This window comes from Astatotilapia calliptera, chromosome 14 (assembly GCF_964374335.1).
Source record: "Astatotilapia calliptera chromosome 14, fAstCal68.1, whole genome shotgun sequence".
NCBI classification, from domain to species: Eukaryota; Metazoa; Chordata; class Actinopteri; order Cichliformes; family Cichlidae; genus Astatotilapia; species Astatotilapia calliptera.
The window spans coordinates 22290796-22310195 of NC_137435.1; the positions used below are offsets into that span (position 1 = coordinate 22290796).

Consider the following 19400-nt stretch of genomic DNA (forward strand, 5'->3'; position numbering starts at 1 on the left):
CAGCTTCTTAGACTCTACGCAAGTGGACAGAGTATCAGTGTTTGACCACTCTTACAGACACTGACTTCTGTCAACTCACTGCTACTGATCAGGCACTTCATCCAGGAAGACAGAGGGCTGCAAGCCTGTCATCATTTCCAGTGTGGCTTTGTATTCTTGGGGTAGCATCAGATTTTTCCCACAAATATTCAAAGGTAACATTTATTTTAAGCTTAGTTATTAAATCAAAAGTCTTCTCTTGTGTTATGTCTGTGAAGGTTCTCATGGTGTCCTTTGATGTAGTCTCTCTCTTTACTTGCATACCCACTACAGAGGCCGTGGAGACTGTCAGAAAACGACTACAAGAAGACAGCTCCTTGGAAGACAGGACCAACTTCACACCCGATCAGATTTGCACACTGTTAGACCTCTGCCTTACCACTACATATTTCAAATACAACGAGGGTTTCTACAGACAAAAACATGGCTGTGCCATGGGCTCCCCTGTGTCACCTATTGTAGCCAACCTTTGCATGGAGGAAGTGGAAAGGAAGGCTCTTGGCTCTTTCAAAGGAAGAGTACCCAGCCACTGGTACAGATATGTAGACGACACCTGGGTCAAAATCAAAACTCAAGAAGTGGAATCCTTCACTGCGCACATTAACGCCGTGGATAAAAACATCAAGTTCACCAGGGAAGACACAAAGGACGACTGTTTGCTTTTCCTGGACTGTGCTGTGCACATTGAAGAGAACGGCAACCTCAACATTGAAGTTTATTGGAAGCCCACACACACGGACCAGTACCTCCTCTTTGACTCCCATCACCCTCTGGAACACAAACTTGGAGTAATTAGGACACCCCCCCGGGCAGAACATGTTCCCTCTAAGCCTGAAGGGAAAAAGAAGGAACACAAACATGTAAATGAAGCACTTAAAACATGTGGCTATCCTAATTGGGCGTTTATAAAGTCAGCAAAGATGCACAGAAAAGAACATCAGATACCAGCGAGGGAGGATAAGAAAGACAGATGCAACAACATTGTCATCCCCCATGTACTAATTAGACTTAGTAACCGACACCCCATACCAGCATTACATAGACACTTGGGGGCTGAGCTGGGTGGGTGGTGTTAAAAGCACTTGTTTTGTTAGATATATTTTTTCAGAAACGGCACAGTCTCCTTTGTGGCAAAACCTTCAAACTTCACCATCCTCAGCTGAAACAACAACATCTTAACACCATCTTCATGAACTGCTGAGCCAAACCTGATCCATCAGTGCTGGACTGCACAGATAACCACATGCCACAAGGAGACTGCTGTGTTATGAACTGCCATACCAGTGTGTCTTCAATGGAGAAGATGACACACCCATCACCTGACCTCCTGCCTGATCTGGAGACCATCATCATGCTGCCACACTACAACCTCTGAGACCATCAATGATGACTCATACTGAGGAAACTGTATTTCCTGTCAGAGATGCTCAGTGATCCTCAGAGCAGAGAGAGGTATGATTCTTTATCTTTGATAAAAAATGTCAGTGTTTTTAATTCAATTAATTAAAATCCTGTTTATTGCATAAATAATTCCACACTCAAATGATTATACTTGTTGACACTTTTTGAGTTTTAATTGACATTATAGATTACATATCTATGCTTTTTCTACTCTGTCTCTCTGTGCAGGTATTGCTGTCTTCTGAGTTCTTCAGTGTCCCAACTGAGACATTCAAACCTCCCTGCAGAGCTCATGTCTTTCCTCACCATCATGGGAGTGTGAGATTGCTCTGGATTCTGGTTATGTGGCCTGCAGCACCTATAAGGTATTTCAATATTGTTCATTGTATAACTTATTTGTAGTTTTTAGGCCTTAACACAAATAAAATGTTCCTTTTTCTGTATTTTTTAGAACAAGCTCGTCCAGTGTGCCTGCATTCCAGCTTCACAGAAAAGAACATCAGACACCAGCGAGGGAGGATAAGAAAGACAGACACAACAACATTGTCATCCCCTATGTAGCCGGTGTATCAGAAAAACTCAGGAGAGTTTTCTCCAAATACGACATCCCAGTGTACTTCAGACCCAGTAACACACTCAGACAGAAACTGGTTCACCCGAAAGACAAAACTCCTAAACACAAACTTAACAATGTGGTGTACGCTGTACAGTGCAGCGAGGAATGCCCAGACTTCTACATCGGAGAGACCAAACAGCCACTTCACCAGCGCATGGCACAACATAGAAGAGCCACCTCCACAGGACAAGACTCAGCAGTTCATCTGCATCTAAAGGACAAAGGTCACTCTTTGAGGATGCCAATGTTCACATTTTGGACAGATGGAGGAGTGAAAGAAGCCATTTACGTCCACTGTGAGCGACCATCTTTGAACAGAGGCGGTGGTTTACGACACCAACTGTCTGCCATCTATAATCCAGTTTTGAGTTCCCTCTCCAGACACCGTAACGTCCACTCACATCCTGGGAGTGGGCGTGGGTGATTTCCTGACCTCAGGAAATCACATGATAGGGTGGGGCCAGGTTTCACAATGAGCTCACCCGAAACCCTGGCTGATTGGGACCCACACCCACTTTCACACCTTGGCTCATGTGATTAGGTAGAGGATCATCAGGGGGTTCTTTGTCCCTCTTTGGGGGGAAACTCCCACTGGGTTTAAATCTGGGACTCTCCACCATTGACCCTTAGAACTGAAGAAGCTTCTCGGATGAGAGGTGAAACGTCTTCAAGGAACTCAAAGAAGTCCAGACGCTTTTCTTTCCAAGCTCCTTAGACTTCACTTGTGTTAATTACATTTTATTTGTTGTTGTTTTCTTTTAGATTTATATGCAGTGATTGGATGTGGTGGAGCTTTGTTAACCGTGTGGAAAACATCTGTTTGTGATGATATTTACAATGAGACTTTAAGGTGACAGTTTCCATGTAATTTCAATCCTTTTACTAAGCAAAAACATGTTTGCAATTAACATGTTTTTTCAGTTTTGTCTTTTGGATTTATGGTTAACATTCCTCTGTGACAGCAAATACTAAACTGGTCCAAGTAACCAGCATATCATTGGTCAAAGGCAAAAAGGACCACATGTCACACTAGCAATGAATTTTTGACTTTGTTTGTGTTAGTATAGAGTAGGTCTAACAATGGTTTTCCACATCTGCTCTAATATATATAGATAATGGGTCAGACATATAAAGTCATTTTGAAAAGTTCATAAAGGTCATTTATATGTGTTCCTCTTTATCATTTTATATCAGGTCACACAGCTGACTTGAGTTTTGATCAGAGTAGAACCATAACATTCATGCTAATGGTTCTACTGTTTACAGTTACTTTATGATGGATTTCACCCTGGTCACAGCACTATGTGAAAAGCTGTTAGAGGTAAAGTTAAGCCAATTAATACATCATCATAAGTCACTCTCTAACGCAGGGCAGTGATTATTATTCACTGTAATTTATTCCACAACAATGTTCTTTATTTGATTCTTTAAATATGCACATCGATTGTTTTAGCTCTGTGACTCTCCACACCTGAAATATATCACAATGTGGACTTCATTTCGACAGTATTTTGTAGATTGGTACCATATTTATCATCGAATCATCTTGTGCACTTATTAACTAAATGTTGTTTGTTTTTGTTTTTTTGTTTGTTTGTTTGGGGGTTGTTGTTGCCATTTTTACCTTTCACCAACTGTGTAAATTCTGCAATTTTACCTTGGTTTTGTTTCACATCAGTTTATCTGCTGGCTGGTATTCCTGTCTTCCTTCTCTCACCCCAACCGGTCGCAGCAGATGGCCGCCCCTCCCTGAGCCTGGTTCTGCTGGAGGTTTCTTCCTGTTAATAGGGAGTTTTTCCTTCCCACTGTCGCCAAAGTGCTTGCTCATAGGGGGGGTCATATGTCATATGATTGTTGGGTTTTTCTCTGTATCTATGAAGCGCCTTAAGGTGACTTTTGTTGTGATTTGGTGCTATATAAATTGAATTGAATTGGTTTTCTTTCTTTTCTAATGTTTCTGGTCATTTTTCACAGTTAAACAAGTAACTTTGAGGTTACGTCATCGTTTTCAGCTGTTATCTGTATACATTTTTTTCCTAATAATTACATTTCTGCAAAATTATAGCAGTTCTGGTAAGTTGTAATATTTCTGCCAAGTTATTAATTTTTGACTAAATTATTACATTTCTGCTAAGTTGTAGCTTCTGGTAAATTACAACATTTCTGCTGAATTGTTATGTTTCTTCTAAGTTATTGCATTTCTGCTAAGTTATTACATTTTTGCTAACTTGATGTTGTTCTGCAAAGTTATTAAAATTTCAACAACTTTTTAAACACTGACTTTGATTTCTTCAGCTTCTTCAGCTATTTTCAAGTATTTTCAGCAGACAGCTTCAGCTTTACAGTTTCCTCTAAGTGATTGCAGTTCTGCTAAGTTATTACATTTTAGAAAAGTTCTTTTGCTTCTGCAAAGTTTTTACAATTTCTGCAACTTTTCAGCTTTTTCAGCTACTTTTTGCATACAGCTTCAGCTTTAAGCATCCACACTGCATTTTCGCAGGAAATGCAAATTTTTCTAGTTCTTTATACTTTATTCTAGTTGCTTCCGTACACTTTTCGCCGTTTAACTACTTCCACAATTTTTGTGCTATTTTCACCGGTCAAACTTTAAACTATTCAGCTATTTTTGCTAATTCCTGCTACGATTTTTGCTATTTTTAACTATTATACTTTTTAAAATATTAAGCTTTTTTCCTTTAATTTGTCCCATTGAAATGAATGGGAAACTTCTGCAATTCTGCTAAATTTTGCCTGTTTTTGAAACTTAACTACTTCCTCATATTTTCACCTAGAACAACCATTCAAATTTTAAAATGTTCACAAATTATTTGGCTATTCAGGTATGATTCAGCTTTTTCAAATCTTTTACTGTTTTACTTTTATGCCTCTTAAAGTTTTGAGTTGCAAAATTGTGATTTTTCACAAAATACATGTGTTGTTATGGTTGCTATGCTCTTGGCTTCCAGTGTGCCACTGAAGGTTTTGCAATTTTCACTTCATGTCCGAACAACTTCCTGCTACTTGCTCAATTTTCACTCAACTTCCACAAATTATACATCAAAACGTAGGTATTTTTGCTGGCTTTCAGAAAATGTCACCATCATTGTTGTGGGATTTATAGAATTTTTGCAAATCTCCTCAGACTAACACAAGGTCAGAAAACTCTCCATATAAAGTGAATGGAGAGCTTGTTCAAAATCACCGCTGGATTTCTGTAATGAGAGGCATATTCGAATCGTCATATCTCCTTAACGAAGCAAAGTTAAGACATGAGGCTTGTCCCCGAATATCTTCAGACACCCCTGACGCTCACAATTCAAGAATTTCTTTCTCACCTATTACCGTTCTGAAATGAGTTGGACTTGTTTGAGGGTAGGAAATTCGTCCTTCGCTCAGATTTCTTCAGATTTCAAACTGTGGAAATGAACCACTTTTTTCTCTCGTCATAACTTTTTGTTGGATTTCCACAGAGACCTGAAAATTTCCATGATTGTTCACCAAAGCCCGCTGTCTCTTACGGTGAAAGAATGATATCGATACTCCAAATAGATTTCGAGTTAGAAAGCGTTGTTTGAGGGCAAGTCAAGGCAGTTTTTGCTTCGCTCTACTCAGTTATGGTGCATTACAAGTCAAATATCTTTAATAATTCATATTTTAATGATAAATTGTAAACACTGGAAGATTCCCCCATCTCTTCTGAACAAAACGGTGTAAGAATGACCGCTCTAGCCCCTACGGTTTGGAAATTATGGTCATTTGTTTGAGGGGAGTCCTCACTATGAGAAATAGGCTGCAATAATCCTGTGCCTCTCTGTGCTGCGTGTGTAAAAAGAGGCACATGTTTTGGCGGGAAAAAGTACACAGGCTCTCTGATTGGTGGATTCAAATTCAGCAGCTCCCAGGCTGACCTAGAAACTTACTTCTCTCTCCCTGTGCATTTTTTTGCTGATTTTTTCATTTAACAAGTATATTTGAGGGACCCTCAGCATGTTCAGCATTTTTTCAGCTGTCCATTTTGCTTTTCCAATTTTTCTGTTTAACTTATTACTATTGTGCTAAATCATACTATTTCTGCTATTTTATAAGATTTGTGCCTAATATAGTATTTCTGCTAAATTACAATATTTCTGCTTTTTATACTATTTGTGCTAAAACATAGTATTTCTACTAAATGTAGTATTTATGCTTAATCATACTATTTCTGCTTTTTATGGGATTTGTGCCTAATATAGTATTTCTGCTTTTTATAGGATTTTTGCTCAAACATAGTATTTCTACTAAATGTAGTGTTTATGCTTAATCATCCTATTTCTGCTTTTTATAGGATTTGTGCTTAATATAGTATTTCTGCTAAATTATAGTATTTCTGCTTTTTATAGTATTTGTGCTAAAACATAGTATTTCTACTAAATGTAGTATTTATGCTTAATCATAGTATTTCTATATATTTCTGCCAGGTCCCCAGGCAGCCAATCCTCTGTGAGGACTGAGAAATTCAAATTTTCAAATCAGGGCCTGCACGGTTTCCCAGCCAATCATATATGTGTCCTGAGGCATTCAAATTTGCATATTGGGGCCTTCATGGCTTCTAAGCCAGCCAATCATATCTGAGGGCTGAGGAATTCAAATCCACAAATCAGGGCCTGCACGGCTTCCCAGGCAGCCAATCATATATGTGGCCTCAGGCATTCAAATTTGCATATTGGGGGAATTCGTGGCTTCTAAGTCAACAAGTCATCCATGTCGTATATCTCTAAAAATTCACATTTTAATGATAAATTGTTAACACTGGAAGATTCCCCCATCTCTTCTGAACAAAACGGTGTAAGAATGACCGCTCTAGCCCCTACGGTTAGGAAATTATGGTCATTTGTTTGAGGGGAGTCCTCACTATGAGAAATAGGCTGCAATAATCCTGTGCCTCTCTGTGCTGCGTGTGTAAAAAGATGCACATGTTTTGGCGGGAAAAAGTACACAGGCTCTCTGATTGGTGGATTCAAATTCAGCAGCTCCCAGGCTGACCTAGAAACTTACTTCTCTCTCCCTGTGCATTTTTTTGCTGATTTTTTCATTTAACAAGTATATTTGAGGGACCCTCAGCATGTTCAGCATTTTTTCAGCTGTCCATTTTGCTTTTCCAATTTTTCTGTTTAACTTATTACTATTGTGCTAAATCATACTGTTTCTGCTATTTTATAAGATTTGTGCTTAATATAGTATTTCTGCTTTTAATAGGATTTGTGCTTAATATAGTATTTCTGCTTTTTATAGAATTTGTGCTTAATATAGTATTTCTGCTTTTTATATGATTTGTGCTTGATATGGTATTTCTGCTAAATTATAGTATTTCTGCTTTTCATAGGATTTGTGCTAAAACATAGTATTTCTACTAAATGTAGTATTTATGCTTAATCATACTATTTCTGCTTTTTATAGGATTTGTGCTTAATATAGTATTTCTGCTAAATTATAGTATTTCTGCTTTTTATAGTATTTGTGCTAAAACATAGTATTTCTACTAAATGTAGTATTTATGCTTAATCATACTATTTCTATATATTTCTGCCAGGTCCCCAGGCAGCCAATCCTCTGTGAGGACTTAGACATTCAAATTTTCAAATCAGGTCCTGCACGGTTTCCCAGCCAATCATATATGTGTCCTGAGGCATTCAAATTTGCATATTGGGGACTTCATGGCTTCTAAGCCAGCCAATCATATCTGAGGGCTGAGGAATTCAAATCCACAAATCAGGGCCTGCACAGCTTCCCAGCCAGCCAATCATGTATGTGGGCTCCAGGCATTCAAATTTGCATATTGGGGAATTCGTGGCTTCTAAGTCAACAAGTCATCCGTGTCATATATCTCTAAAAATTCATATTTTAATGATAAATTGTCAACACTTGAAGATTCCCCCATCTCTTCTGAACAAAACGGTGTAAGAATGACTGTTCTAGCTCCTACGGTTAGGAAATTATGGTCATTTGTTTGAGGGGAGTCATCATTATGAGAAATAGACTGCAATGATCCTGTGTCTCTCTGTGCTGCGTGTGTAAAAAGGATGCACCTGTTTTGGAGGGAAAGAGTGCACAGGCTCTCTGATTGGTGGATTCAAATTCAGCAGCTCCCAGGCTGACCTAGAAACTCACTTTTCTCTCCCTGTGTGTGTGTGTGTGTGTGTGTGTGTGTGTGTGTGTGACAGAGAGAGAGAGAGAGAGAGAGAGAGAGAAAGGCTTTTAATGGGATGATCTCATTCTAAGATTCAAATTCAATATATTTAGACTGGTTGACTGAATTGGATCTTGTGTGTGTGTCTCTCTGTGCATGTGTGTTTTCTTATGTGTACATATTTGTGATTGTGTGGCTGTTATAGATTTTTTTGCTGATTTTTTTCATTTAACAAGTATAGTTGAGGGACGTTCAGCATGTTCATCATTTTTTCAGCTGTCCATTTTTGCTTTTCCAATTTTTCTGTTTAAGTTATTACTATTGTGCTAAATCATACTATTTCTGCTATTTTATAAGATTTGTGCCAAATACCGTATTTCTGCCAAATATAGTATTTCTGATTAATTATAGTTTTTTCTACCAAATCATAGTACAGTATTTCTGCTTTTTATAGGGTTTGTGCTTAATAAAGTATTTCTGCTAAATTATAGTATTTCTGCTTTTTATAGTATTTGTGCTAAATTATAGTATTTCTGCCAAATTATAATATTTGTGCTAAAACATAGTCTTAATTTAAAATTACAATATTCATAGTTCATCACAGTGTCTCTGGTAAATCACAATATTTCTGCTCTGTTGTACTATTTTTCTAAATCATAGTGTTTCTGTAATGTTTAAGTATTTTTGGCTAAATATATTCTTTCTGTTATCTTATACTATTTCTCCTAAATTCTTGTATTTTTGAGAAGTTATCATGTTTCTGGTAAGTTACAATATTTCTGCTAAATTCTGCTATGCTATTTCTGCCAAGTATTATGTTTCCTCTAAGATATTGCAGTTCTGCTAAGTTATTCCATTTTAGCAAACTTCTTTTGCTTCTGCAAAGTTTTTACAATTTCTGCAACTTTTCAGCTTTTTCAGCTACTTTTTGCATACAGCTTCAGCTTTAAGCATCCACACTGCATTTTCGCAGGAAATGCAAATTTTTCTAGTTGTGTGGATGCTTTAAGCATCCACACTATTGAGTTCCTGTTTCTCTTTATTCTTTATACTTTATTGTGTGGATGCATTAAGCATCCACACTATTGAGTTCCTGTTTCTCTTTATTCTTTATTATTATTGTGTGGATGCTTTAAGCATCCACACTATTGAGTTCCTGTTTCTCTTTATTCTTTATTATTGTGTGGATGCTTTAAGCATCCACACTATTGAGTTCCTGTTTCTCTTTATTCTTTATACTTTATTCTAGTTGCTTCCGTACACTTTTTGGCACTTAACTACTTCCACAATTTTCAGCCGATTTTCACCGTTCAAATTTTAAACTATTCTGCTTCTTCTGCTAATGTGCGCTATGACTTTTGGTATTTTTAACTATTATACTTTTTAAAATATTAAGCTTTTTTCCTTTAATTTGTCCCATTGAAATGAATGGGAAACTTCAGCAATTCTGCTAAAATTTGCTTGTTTTTGAAACTTAACTACTTCCTCATATTTTCACCTAGAACAACCATTCAAATTTTAAAATGTTCACAAATTATTGGGCTATTCAGGTATGATTCAGCTTTTTCAAATCTTCTACTGTTTTACTTTTATGCCTCTTAAAGTTTTGAGTTGCAAAATTGTGATTTTTCACAAAATACATGTGTTGTTATGGTTGCTATGCTCTTGGCTTCCAGTGTGCCACTGAAGGTTTTGCAATTTTCACTTCATGTCCGAACAACTTCCTGCTACTTGCTCAATTTTCACTCAACTTCCACAAATTATACATCAAAACGTAGGTATTTTTGCTGGCTTTCAGAAAATGTCACCATCATTGTTGTGGGATTTATAGAATTTTTGCAAATCTCCTCAGACTAACACAAGGTCAGAAAACTCTCCATATAAAGTAAATGGAGAGCTTGTTCAAAATCACCGCTGCATTTCTGTAATGAGAGGCATATTCGAATCGTCATATCTCCTTAACGAAGCAAAGTTAAGACATGAGGCTTGTCCCCGAATATCTTCAGACACCCCTGACGCTCACAATTCAAGAATTTCTTTCTCACCTATTACCGTTCTGAAATGAGTTGGACTTGTTTGAGGGTAGGAAATTCGTCCTTCGCTCAGATTTCTTCAGATTTCAAACTGTGGAAATGAACCACTTTTTTCTCTCGTCATAACTTTTTGTTGGATTTCCACAGAGACCTGAAAATTTCCATGATTGTTCACCAAAGCCTGCTGTCTCTTACGGTGAAAGAATGATATCGATACTCCAAATAGATTTCGAGTTAGAAAGCGTTGTTTGAGGGCAAGTCAAGGCAGTTTTTGCTTCGCTCTACTCAGTTATGGTGCATTACAAGTCAAATATCTTTAATAATTCATATTTTAATGATAAATTGTAAACACTGGAAGATTCCCCCATCTCTTCTGAACAAAACGGTGTAAGAATGACCGCTCTAGCCCCTACGGTTTGGAAATTATGGTCATTTGTTTGAGGGGAGTCCTCACTATGAGAAATAGGCTGCAATAATCCTGTGCCTCTCTGTGCTGCGTGTGTAAAAAGAGGCACATGTTTTGGCGGGAAAAAGTACACAGGCTCTCTGATTGGTGGATTCAAATTCAGCAGCTCCCAGGCTGACCTAGAAACTTACTTCTCTCTCCCTGTGCATTTTTTTGCTGATTTTTTCATTTAACAAGTATATTTGAGGGACCCTCAGCATGTTCAGCATTTTTTCAGCTGTCCATTTTGCTTTTCCAATTTTTCTGTTTAACTTATTACTATTGTGCTAAATAATACTATTTCTGCTATTTTATAAGATTTGTGCCTAATATAGTATTTCTGCTAAATTACAATATTTCTGCTTTTTATACTATTTGTGCTAAAACATAGTATTTCTACTAAATGTAGTATTCATGCTTAATCATAGCATTTCTATATATTTCTGCCAGGTCCCCAGGCAGCCAATCCTCTGTGAGGACTGAGAAATTCAAATTTTCAAATCAGGGCCTGCACGGCTTCCCAGCCAATCATATATGTGTCCTGAGGCATTCAAATTTGCATATTGGGGCCTTCATGGCTTCTAAGCCAGCCAATCATATCTGAGGGCTGAGGAATTCAAATCCACAAATCAGGGCCTGCACGGCTTCCCAGCCAGCCAATCATATATGTGGTCTCAGGCATTCATATTTGCATATTGGGGAATTCGTGGCTTCTAAGTCAACAAGTCATCCATGTCATATATCTCTAAAAATTCACATTTTAATGATAAATTGTTAACACTGGAAGATTCCCCCATCTCTTCTGAACAAAACAGTGTAAGAATGACCGCTCTAGCCCCTACGGTTAGGAAATTATGGTCATTTGTTTGAGGGGAGTCCTCACTATGAGAAATAGGCTGCAATAATCCTGTGCCTCTCTGTGCTGCTGCGTGTGTAAAAAGATGCACCTGTTTTGGCGGGAAAACGTAAACAGCCACTCTGATTGGTGGATTTAAATTCGGCAGCTCTCTCCCTCTGTGTGTGTGTGTGTGTGTGTGTGTGTGTGTGTGTGTGTGTTTAGTGGAAGAGAGAGGACCCTGCCCTTATTTGGCAGCATGTCATTGTAGGATTTAAATTGAATATAGTTAGACTGGTTGACTGGATTAGAGCCTGTGTTTGTGTGTCCCTCTGTGCATTTGTGTTTCAATAAGTTATTACTATTCTGCTAAATCATAGTATTTCTGGTACTTTTCGGTACTTGTGCTAAATACAGTATTTCTGCTAAATCATACTATTTCTGCTTTTCATAGGATTTATGCCTAATATAGTATTTCTGCTAAATTATAGTATTTCTGCTTTTATAGGATTTGTGCCTAACATAGTATTTCTGCTAAATTATAGTATTTCTGCTTTTTATAGGATTTGTGCTTAACATAGTATTACTGCTAAATTATAGTATTTCTGCTTTTTATACTATTTGTTCTAAATTATAGTATTTCTGCTTTTTATAGGATTTGTGCTTAACATAGTATTTCTGCTAAATTATAGTATTTCTGCTTTTTATACTATTTGTTCTAAATTATAGTATTTCTGCTTTTTATAGGATTTGTGCTTAACATAGTATTTCTGCTAAATTATAGTTTTTCTTCTTTTTATAATATTTGTGCTAAAACATAGTATTTCTACTAAATGTAGTATTTATGCTTAATAATAGTATTTCTATATATTTCTGCCAGGTCCCCAGGCAGCCAATCCTCTGTGAGGACTGAGACATTCAAATTTTCAAATCAGGGCCTGCACAGTTTCCCAGCCAATCAAATAAGTGTCCTGAGGCATTCAAATTTGCATATTGGGGAATTCGTGGCTTCTAAGTCAACAAGTCATCCATGTCATATATCTCTAAAAATTCATATTTTAATATTAAATTGTCAACACTTGAAGATTCCCCCATCTCTTCTGAACAAAACGGTGTAAGAATGACCGTTCTAGCCCCTACGGTTAGGAAATTACGGTCATTTGTTTGAGGGGAGTCGTCACTATGAGAAATAGACTGCAAAAATCCTGTGTCTCTCTGTGCTGCTGCGTGTGTAAACAGATGCACCTGTTTTGGTGGGGAAAAGTGCACAGCCTCTCTGATTGGTGGATTCAAATTCACCAGCTCCCAGGCTGAGCTAGAAACTTACTTCTCTCTCCCTGTGTGTGTGTGTGTGTGTGTGTGTGTGTGTGTGTGTGTGTGTGTGTTTGTGTGTGTGTGTGTGTGTGACAGAGAGAGAGAGAGAGAGAGAAAGCCTTTTAATGGGATGATCCCATTGTAAGATTCAAATTCAATATATTTAGACTGGTTGACTGAATTGGATCTTGTGTGTGTGTCTCTCTGTGCATGTATGTTTCCTCATGTGTACATATTTGTAATTGTGTGGCAGTCATAAATTTTTTTGCTGATTTTTGTCATTTAACAAGTATATTTGAGGGAACCTCAGCATGTTCAGCATTTTTTTAGCTGTCCATTTTGCTTTTCCAATTTTTCTGTTTAACTTATTACTATTGTGCTAAATCACACTATTTCTGCTATTTTATAAGATTTGTGCTTAATATACTATTTCTGCTTTTATAGGATTTGTGCTTAATATAGTATTTCTGCTTTTTATAAGATTTGTGCTTAATATAGTATTTCTGCTAAATGTAGTATTTATGCTTAATCACACTATTTCTGCTATTTTATAAGAATTGTGCTTAATATACTATTTCTGCTTTTATAGGATTTGTGCTTAATATACTATTTCTGCTTTTATAGGATTTGTGCTTAATATACTATTTCTGCTTTTCATAGGATTTGTGCTTAATATAGTATTTCTGCTAAATTTAGTATTTCTGATTAATTATAGTCTTTCTACTAAATCATAGTACAGTATTTCTGCTTTTTATGGGATTTGTGCTAAAACAAAGTATTTCTACTAAATGTAGTATTTATGCTTAATCATACCATTTCTGCTTTTTATAGGATTTGTGCTTAATATAGTATTTCTGCTCAATTATAGTATTTCTGCCAAATTATAATATTTGTGCTAAAACATAGTCTTAATTTAAAATTACAATATTCATAGTTCATCACAGTGTCTCTGGTAAATCACAATATTTCTGCTCTGTTGTACTATTTTTCTAAATCATAGTGTTTCTGTAATGTTTAAGTATTTTTGGCTAAATATATTCTTTCTGTTATCTTATACTATTTCTCCTAAATTCTTGTATTTTTGAGAAGTTATCATGTTTCTGGTAAGTTACAATATTTCTGCTAAATTCTGCTATGCTATTGTATTTCTGCCAAGTATTATGTTTCCTCTAAGATATTGCAGTTCTGCTAAGTTATTCCATTTTAGCAAACTTCTTTTGCTTCTGCAAAGTTTTTACAATTTCTGCAACTTTTCAGCTTTTTCAGCTACTTTTTGCATACAGCTTCAGCTTTAAGCATCCACACTATTGAGTTCCTGTTTCTCTTTATTCTTTATACTTTATTATTCCAGTTGCTTCCGTACACTTTTTGGCACTTAACTACTTCCACAATTTTCAGCCGATTTTCACCGTTCAAATTTTAAACTATTCTGCTATTTCTGCTAATGATCGCTATGACTTTTGCTATTTTTTGCTATTATACTTTTTAAAATATTCCACTTTTTTCCTTTAATTTGTCCCATTGAAATGAATGGGAAACTTCCAAAATTCTGCTAAATTTTGCTTGTTTTTGAAACTTAACTACTTCCTCATACTTTCACCTAGAACAACCATTCAAACTTTAAAATGTTCACAAATTATTGGGCTATTCATGTATGATTCAGCTTTTTCAAATCGTTTACCATTTTACTTTTATGCCTCTTAAAGTTTTGAGTTGCACAATTGTGATTTTTCACAAAATACATGCGTTGTTATGGTTGCTATGCTCTTGGCTTCCAGTGTGTCACTGAAGGTTTTGCAATTTTCACTTCATGTCCGAACAACTTCTTGCTACTTGCTCAATTTTCACTCAACTTCCACAAATTATACATCAAAACGTAGGTATTTTTGCTGGCTTTCAGAAAATGTCACTATCATTGTTGTGGGATTTATAGAATTTTGGCAAATCTCCTCAGACCAACACAAGGTCAGAAAACTCTCCATACAAAGTCAATGGAGAGCTTGTTCAAAATCATCGCTGGCTTTCTGTAATGAGAGGCATATTCGAATCGTCATATCTCCTTAACGAAGCAAAGTTAAGACATGAGGCTTGTCCCCGAATATCTTCAGACACCCCTGACGCTCACAATTCAAGAATTTCTTTCTCACCTATTACCGTTCTGAAATGAGTTGGACTTGTTTGAGGGTAGGAAATTCGTCCTTCGCTCAGATTTCTTCAGATTTCAAACTGTGGAAATGAACCACTTTTTTCTCTCGTCATAACTTTTTGTTGGATTTCCACAGAGACCTGAAAATTTCCATGATTGTTCACCAAAGCCTGCTGTCTCTTACGGTGAAAGAATGATATCGATACTCCAAATAGATTTCAAGTCACAAAGCGTTGTTTGAGGGCAAGTCAAGGCAGTTTTTGCTTCGCTCTACTCAGTTATGGTGCATTAGAAGTCAAATATCTTTAATAATTCATATTTTAATGATAAATTGTAAACACTGGAAGATTCCCCCATCTCTTCTGAACAAAACGGTGTAAGAATGACCGCTCTAGCCCCTACGGTTTGGAAATTATGGTCATTTGTTTGAGGGGAGTCCTCACTATGAGAAATAGGCTGCAATAATCCTGTGCCTCTCTGTGCTGCGTGTGTAAAAAGAGGCACATGTTTTGGCGGGAAAAAGTACACAGGCTCTCTGATTGGTGGATTCAAATTCACCAGCTCCCAGGCTGACCTAGAAACTTACTTCTCTCTCCCTGTGCATTTTTTTGCTGATTTTTTCATTTAACAAGTATATTTGAGGGACCCTCAGCATGTTCAGCATTTTTTCAGCTGTCCATTTTGCTTTTCCAATTTTTCTGTTTAACTTATTACTATTGTGCTAAATCATACTGTTTCTGCTATTTTATAAGATTTGTGCTTAATATAGTATTTCTGCTTTTTATAGGATTTGTGCTTAATATAGTATTTCTGCTTTTTATAGAATTTGTGCTTAATATAGTATTTCTGCTTTTTATAGAATTTGTGCTTAATATGGTATTTCTGCTTTTTATAGGATTTGTGCTTAATATAGTATTTCTGCTAAATTATAGTATTTCTGCTTTTTATAGTATTTGTGCTAAAACATAGTATTTCTACTAAATGTAGTATTTATGCTTAATCATAGTATTTCTATATATTTCTGCCAGGTCCCCAGGCAGCCAATCCTCTGTGAGGACTGAGAAATTCAAATTTTCAAATCAGGGCCTGCACGGCTTCCCAGCCAATCATATATGTGTCCTGAGGCATTCAAATTTGCATATTGGGGCCTTCGTGGCTTCTAAGCCAGCCAATCATATCTGAGGGCTGAGGAATTCAAATCCACAAATCAGGGCCTGCACAGCTTCCCAGCCAGCCAATCATGTATGTGGGCTCCAGGTATTCAAATTTGCATATTGGGGAATTCGTGGCTTCTAAGTCAACAAGTCATCCATGTCATATATCTCTAAAAATTCATATTTTAATGATAAATTGTCAACACTTGAAGATTCCCCCATCTCTTCTGAACAAAACGGTGTAAGAATGACCGCTCTAGCCCCTATGGTTAGGAAATTATGGTCATTTGTTTGAGGGGAATCCTCACTATGTGAAATAAACTGAAAGAAGCAGGTCTATGTCTCTGTGCTGCGTGTGTAAAAAGATGCACCTGTTTTGGCGGGAAAACGTAAACAGCCTCTCTGATTGGTGGATTCAAATTCAGCAGCTCCCAGGCTGACCTAGAAACTTAGTCCTCTCTCCCTGTGTGTGTGTGTGTGTGTGTGTGTGTGTGTGTGTGTGTGTGTGTGTGTGTGTGTGTGTGTGTGTTTAGTGGGAGAGAGAGGACCCTGCCCTTATTTGACAGCATGTCATTGTAGGATTTAAATTGAACATAGTTAGACTGGTTGACTGGATTAGAGCCTGTGTTTGTGTGTCCCTCTGTGCATTTGTGTTTCAATAAGTTATTACTATTCTGCTAAATCATAGTATTTCTGGTACTTTTCTGTACTTGTGCTAAATACAGTATTTCTACTAAATCATACTATTTCTGCTTTTCATAGGATTTGTGCTTAATATAGTATTTCTGCTAAATTATAGTTTTTCTTCTTTTTATAATATTTGTGCTAAAACATAGTATTTCTACTAAATGTAGTATTTATGCTTAATAATAGTATTTCTATATATTTCTGCCAGGTCCCCAGGCAGCCAATCCTCTGTGAGGACTGAGACATTCAAATTTTCAAATCAGGGCCTGCACGGTTTCCCAGCCAATCAAATAAGTGTCCTGAGGCATTCAAATTTGCATATTGGGGCCTTCGTGGCTTCTAAGCCAGCCAATCATATCTGAGGGCTGAGGAATTCAAATCCACAAATCAGGGCCTGCACGGCTTCCCAGCCAGCCAATCACATATGTGGTCTCAGGCATTCAAATTTGCATATTGGGGAATTCGTGGCTTCTAAGTCAACAAGTCATCCATGTCATATATCTCTAAAAATTCATATTTTAATATTAAATTGTCAACACTTGAAGATTCCCCCATCTCTTCTGAACAAAACGGTGTAAGAATGACCGTTCTAGCCCCTACGGTTAGGAAATTACGGTCATTTGTTTGAGGGGAGTCGTCACTATGAGAAATAGACTGCAAAAATCCTGTGTCTCTCTGTGCTGCTGCGTGTGTAAACAGATGCACCTGTTTTGGTGGGGAAAAGTGCACAGCCTCTCTGATTGGTGGATTCAAATTCACCAGCTCCCAGGCTGACCTAGAAACTTACTTCTCTCTCCCTGTGTGTGTGTGTGTGTGTGTGTGTGTGTGTGTGTGTGTGTGTGTGTGTGTGTGTGACAGAGAGAGAGAGAGAGAAAGGCTTTTAATGGGATGATCTCATTCTAAGATTTAAATTCAATATATTTAGACTGGTTGACTGAATTGGATCTTGTGTGTGGGTCTCTCTGTGCATGTGTGTTTCCTCATGTGTACATATTTGTGATTGTGTGGCTGTAATAAATGTTTTTGCAGATTTTTGTCATTTAACAAGTATATTTGAGGGACCCTCAGCATGTTCAGCATTTTTTCAGCTGTCCATTTTGCTTTTCCAATTTTTCTGTTTAACTTATTACTATTGTGCTAAATCATACTATTTCTGCTATTTTATAAGATTTGTGCTTAATATACTATTTCTGCTTTTATAGGATTTGTGCTTAATATAGTATTTCTGCTAAATGTAGTATTTATGCTTAATCATACTATTTCTGCTTTTCATAGTATTTGTGCTTAATATAGTATTTCTGCTAAATTTAGTATTTCTGATTAATTATAGTTTTTCTACTAAATCATAGTACAGTATTTCTGCTTTTTATGGGATTTGTGCTAAAACAAAGTATTTCTACTAAATGTAGTATTTGTGCTTAATCATACCATTTCTGCTTTTTATAGGATTTGTGCTTAATATGGTATTTCTGCTAAATTATAGTATTTCTGCCAAATTATAATATTTGTGCTAAAACATAGTCTCAATTTAAAATTACAATATTCATAGTTCATCACAGTGTCTCTGGTAAATCACAATATTTCTGCTCTGTTGTACTATTTTTCTAAATCATAGTGTTTCTGTAATGTTTAAGTATTTTTGGCTAAATATATTCTTTCTGTTATCTTATACTATTTCTCCTAAATTCTTGTATTTTTGAGAAGTTATCATGTTTCTGGTAAGTTACAATATTTCTGCTAAATTCTGCTATGCTATTGTATTTCTGCCAAGTATTATGTTTCCTCTAAGATATTGCAGTTCTGCTAAGTTATTACATTTTTGCTAACTTGATGTTCTTCTGCAAAGTTATTAAAATTTCAACAACTTTTTAAACACTGACTTTGATTTCTTCAGCTTCTTCAGCTATTTTCAACTATTTTCAGCAGACAGCTTCAGCTTTACAGTTTCCTCTAAGTGATTGCAGTTCTGCTAAGTTATTCCATTTTAGCAAAGTTCCTTTGCTTCTGCAACGTTTTTACAATTTCTGCAACTTTTCAGCTTTTTCAGCTACTTTTTGCATACAGCTTCAGCTTTAAGCATCCACACTGCATTTTCGCAGGAAATGCAAATTTTTCTAGTTATTCTTCAAGTTGCTTCCGTACACTTTTCGCCGTAGAACTACTTCCACAATTTTCAGCCGATTTTCACCGTTCAAATTTTAAACTATTCTGCTATTTTTGCTCTTTCCGGCTATGACTTTTGCTATTTTTTGCTATTATACTTTTTAAAATATTAAGCTTTTTTCCTTTAATTTGTCCCATTGAAATGAATGGGAAACTTCAGCAATTCTGCTAAAATTTGCTTGTTTTTGAAACTTAACTACTTCCTCATACTTTCACCTAGAACAACCATTCAAATTTTAAAATGTTCACAAATTATTGGGCTATTCAGGTATGATTCAGCTTTTTCAAATCTTTTACTGTTTTACTTTTATGCCTCTTAAAGTTTTGAGTTGCAAAATTGTGATTTTTCACAAAATACATGTGTTGTTATGGTTGCTATGCTCTTGGCTTCCAGTGTGCCA

The 19400-nt window shown here is 36.4% G+C and overlaps 1 protein-coding gene across 1 annotated transcript; it reads left to right on the forward strand.

Annotated features, from left to right (window-relative positions):
• The first annotated feature begins 245 nt into the window (after nt 1-245).
• Nucleotides 246-2919, forward strand: LOC145420182 (uncharacterized). Its single transcript, XM_080289121.1, has 2 exons — nt 246-949; nt 1892-2919. Exons 1-2 carry the CDS (start codon nt 246-248, stop codon nt 2478-2480), a joined length of 1293 nt encoding a protein of 430 aa, XP_080145247.1. The 3' UTR covers nt 2481-2919.
• The last annotated feature ends 16481 nt before the right edge of the window (nt 2920-19400 follow it).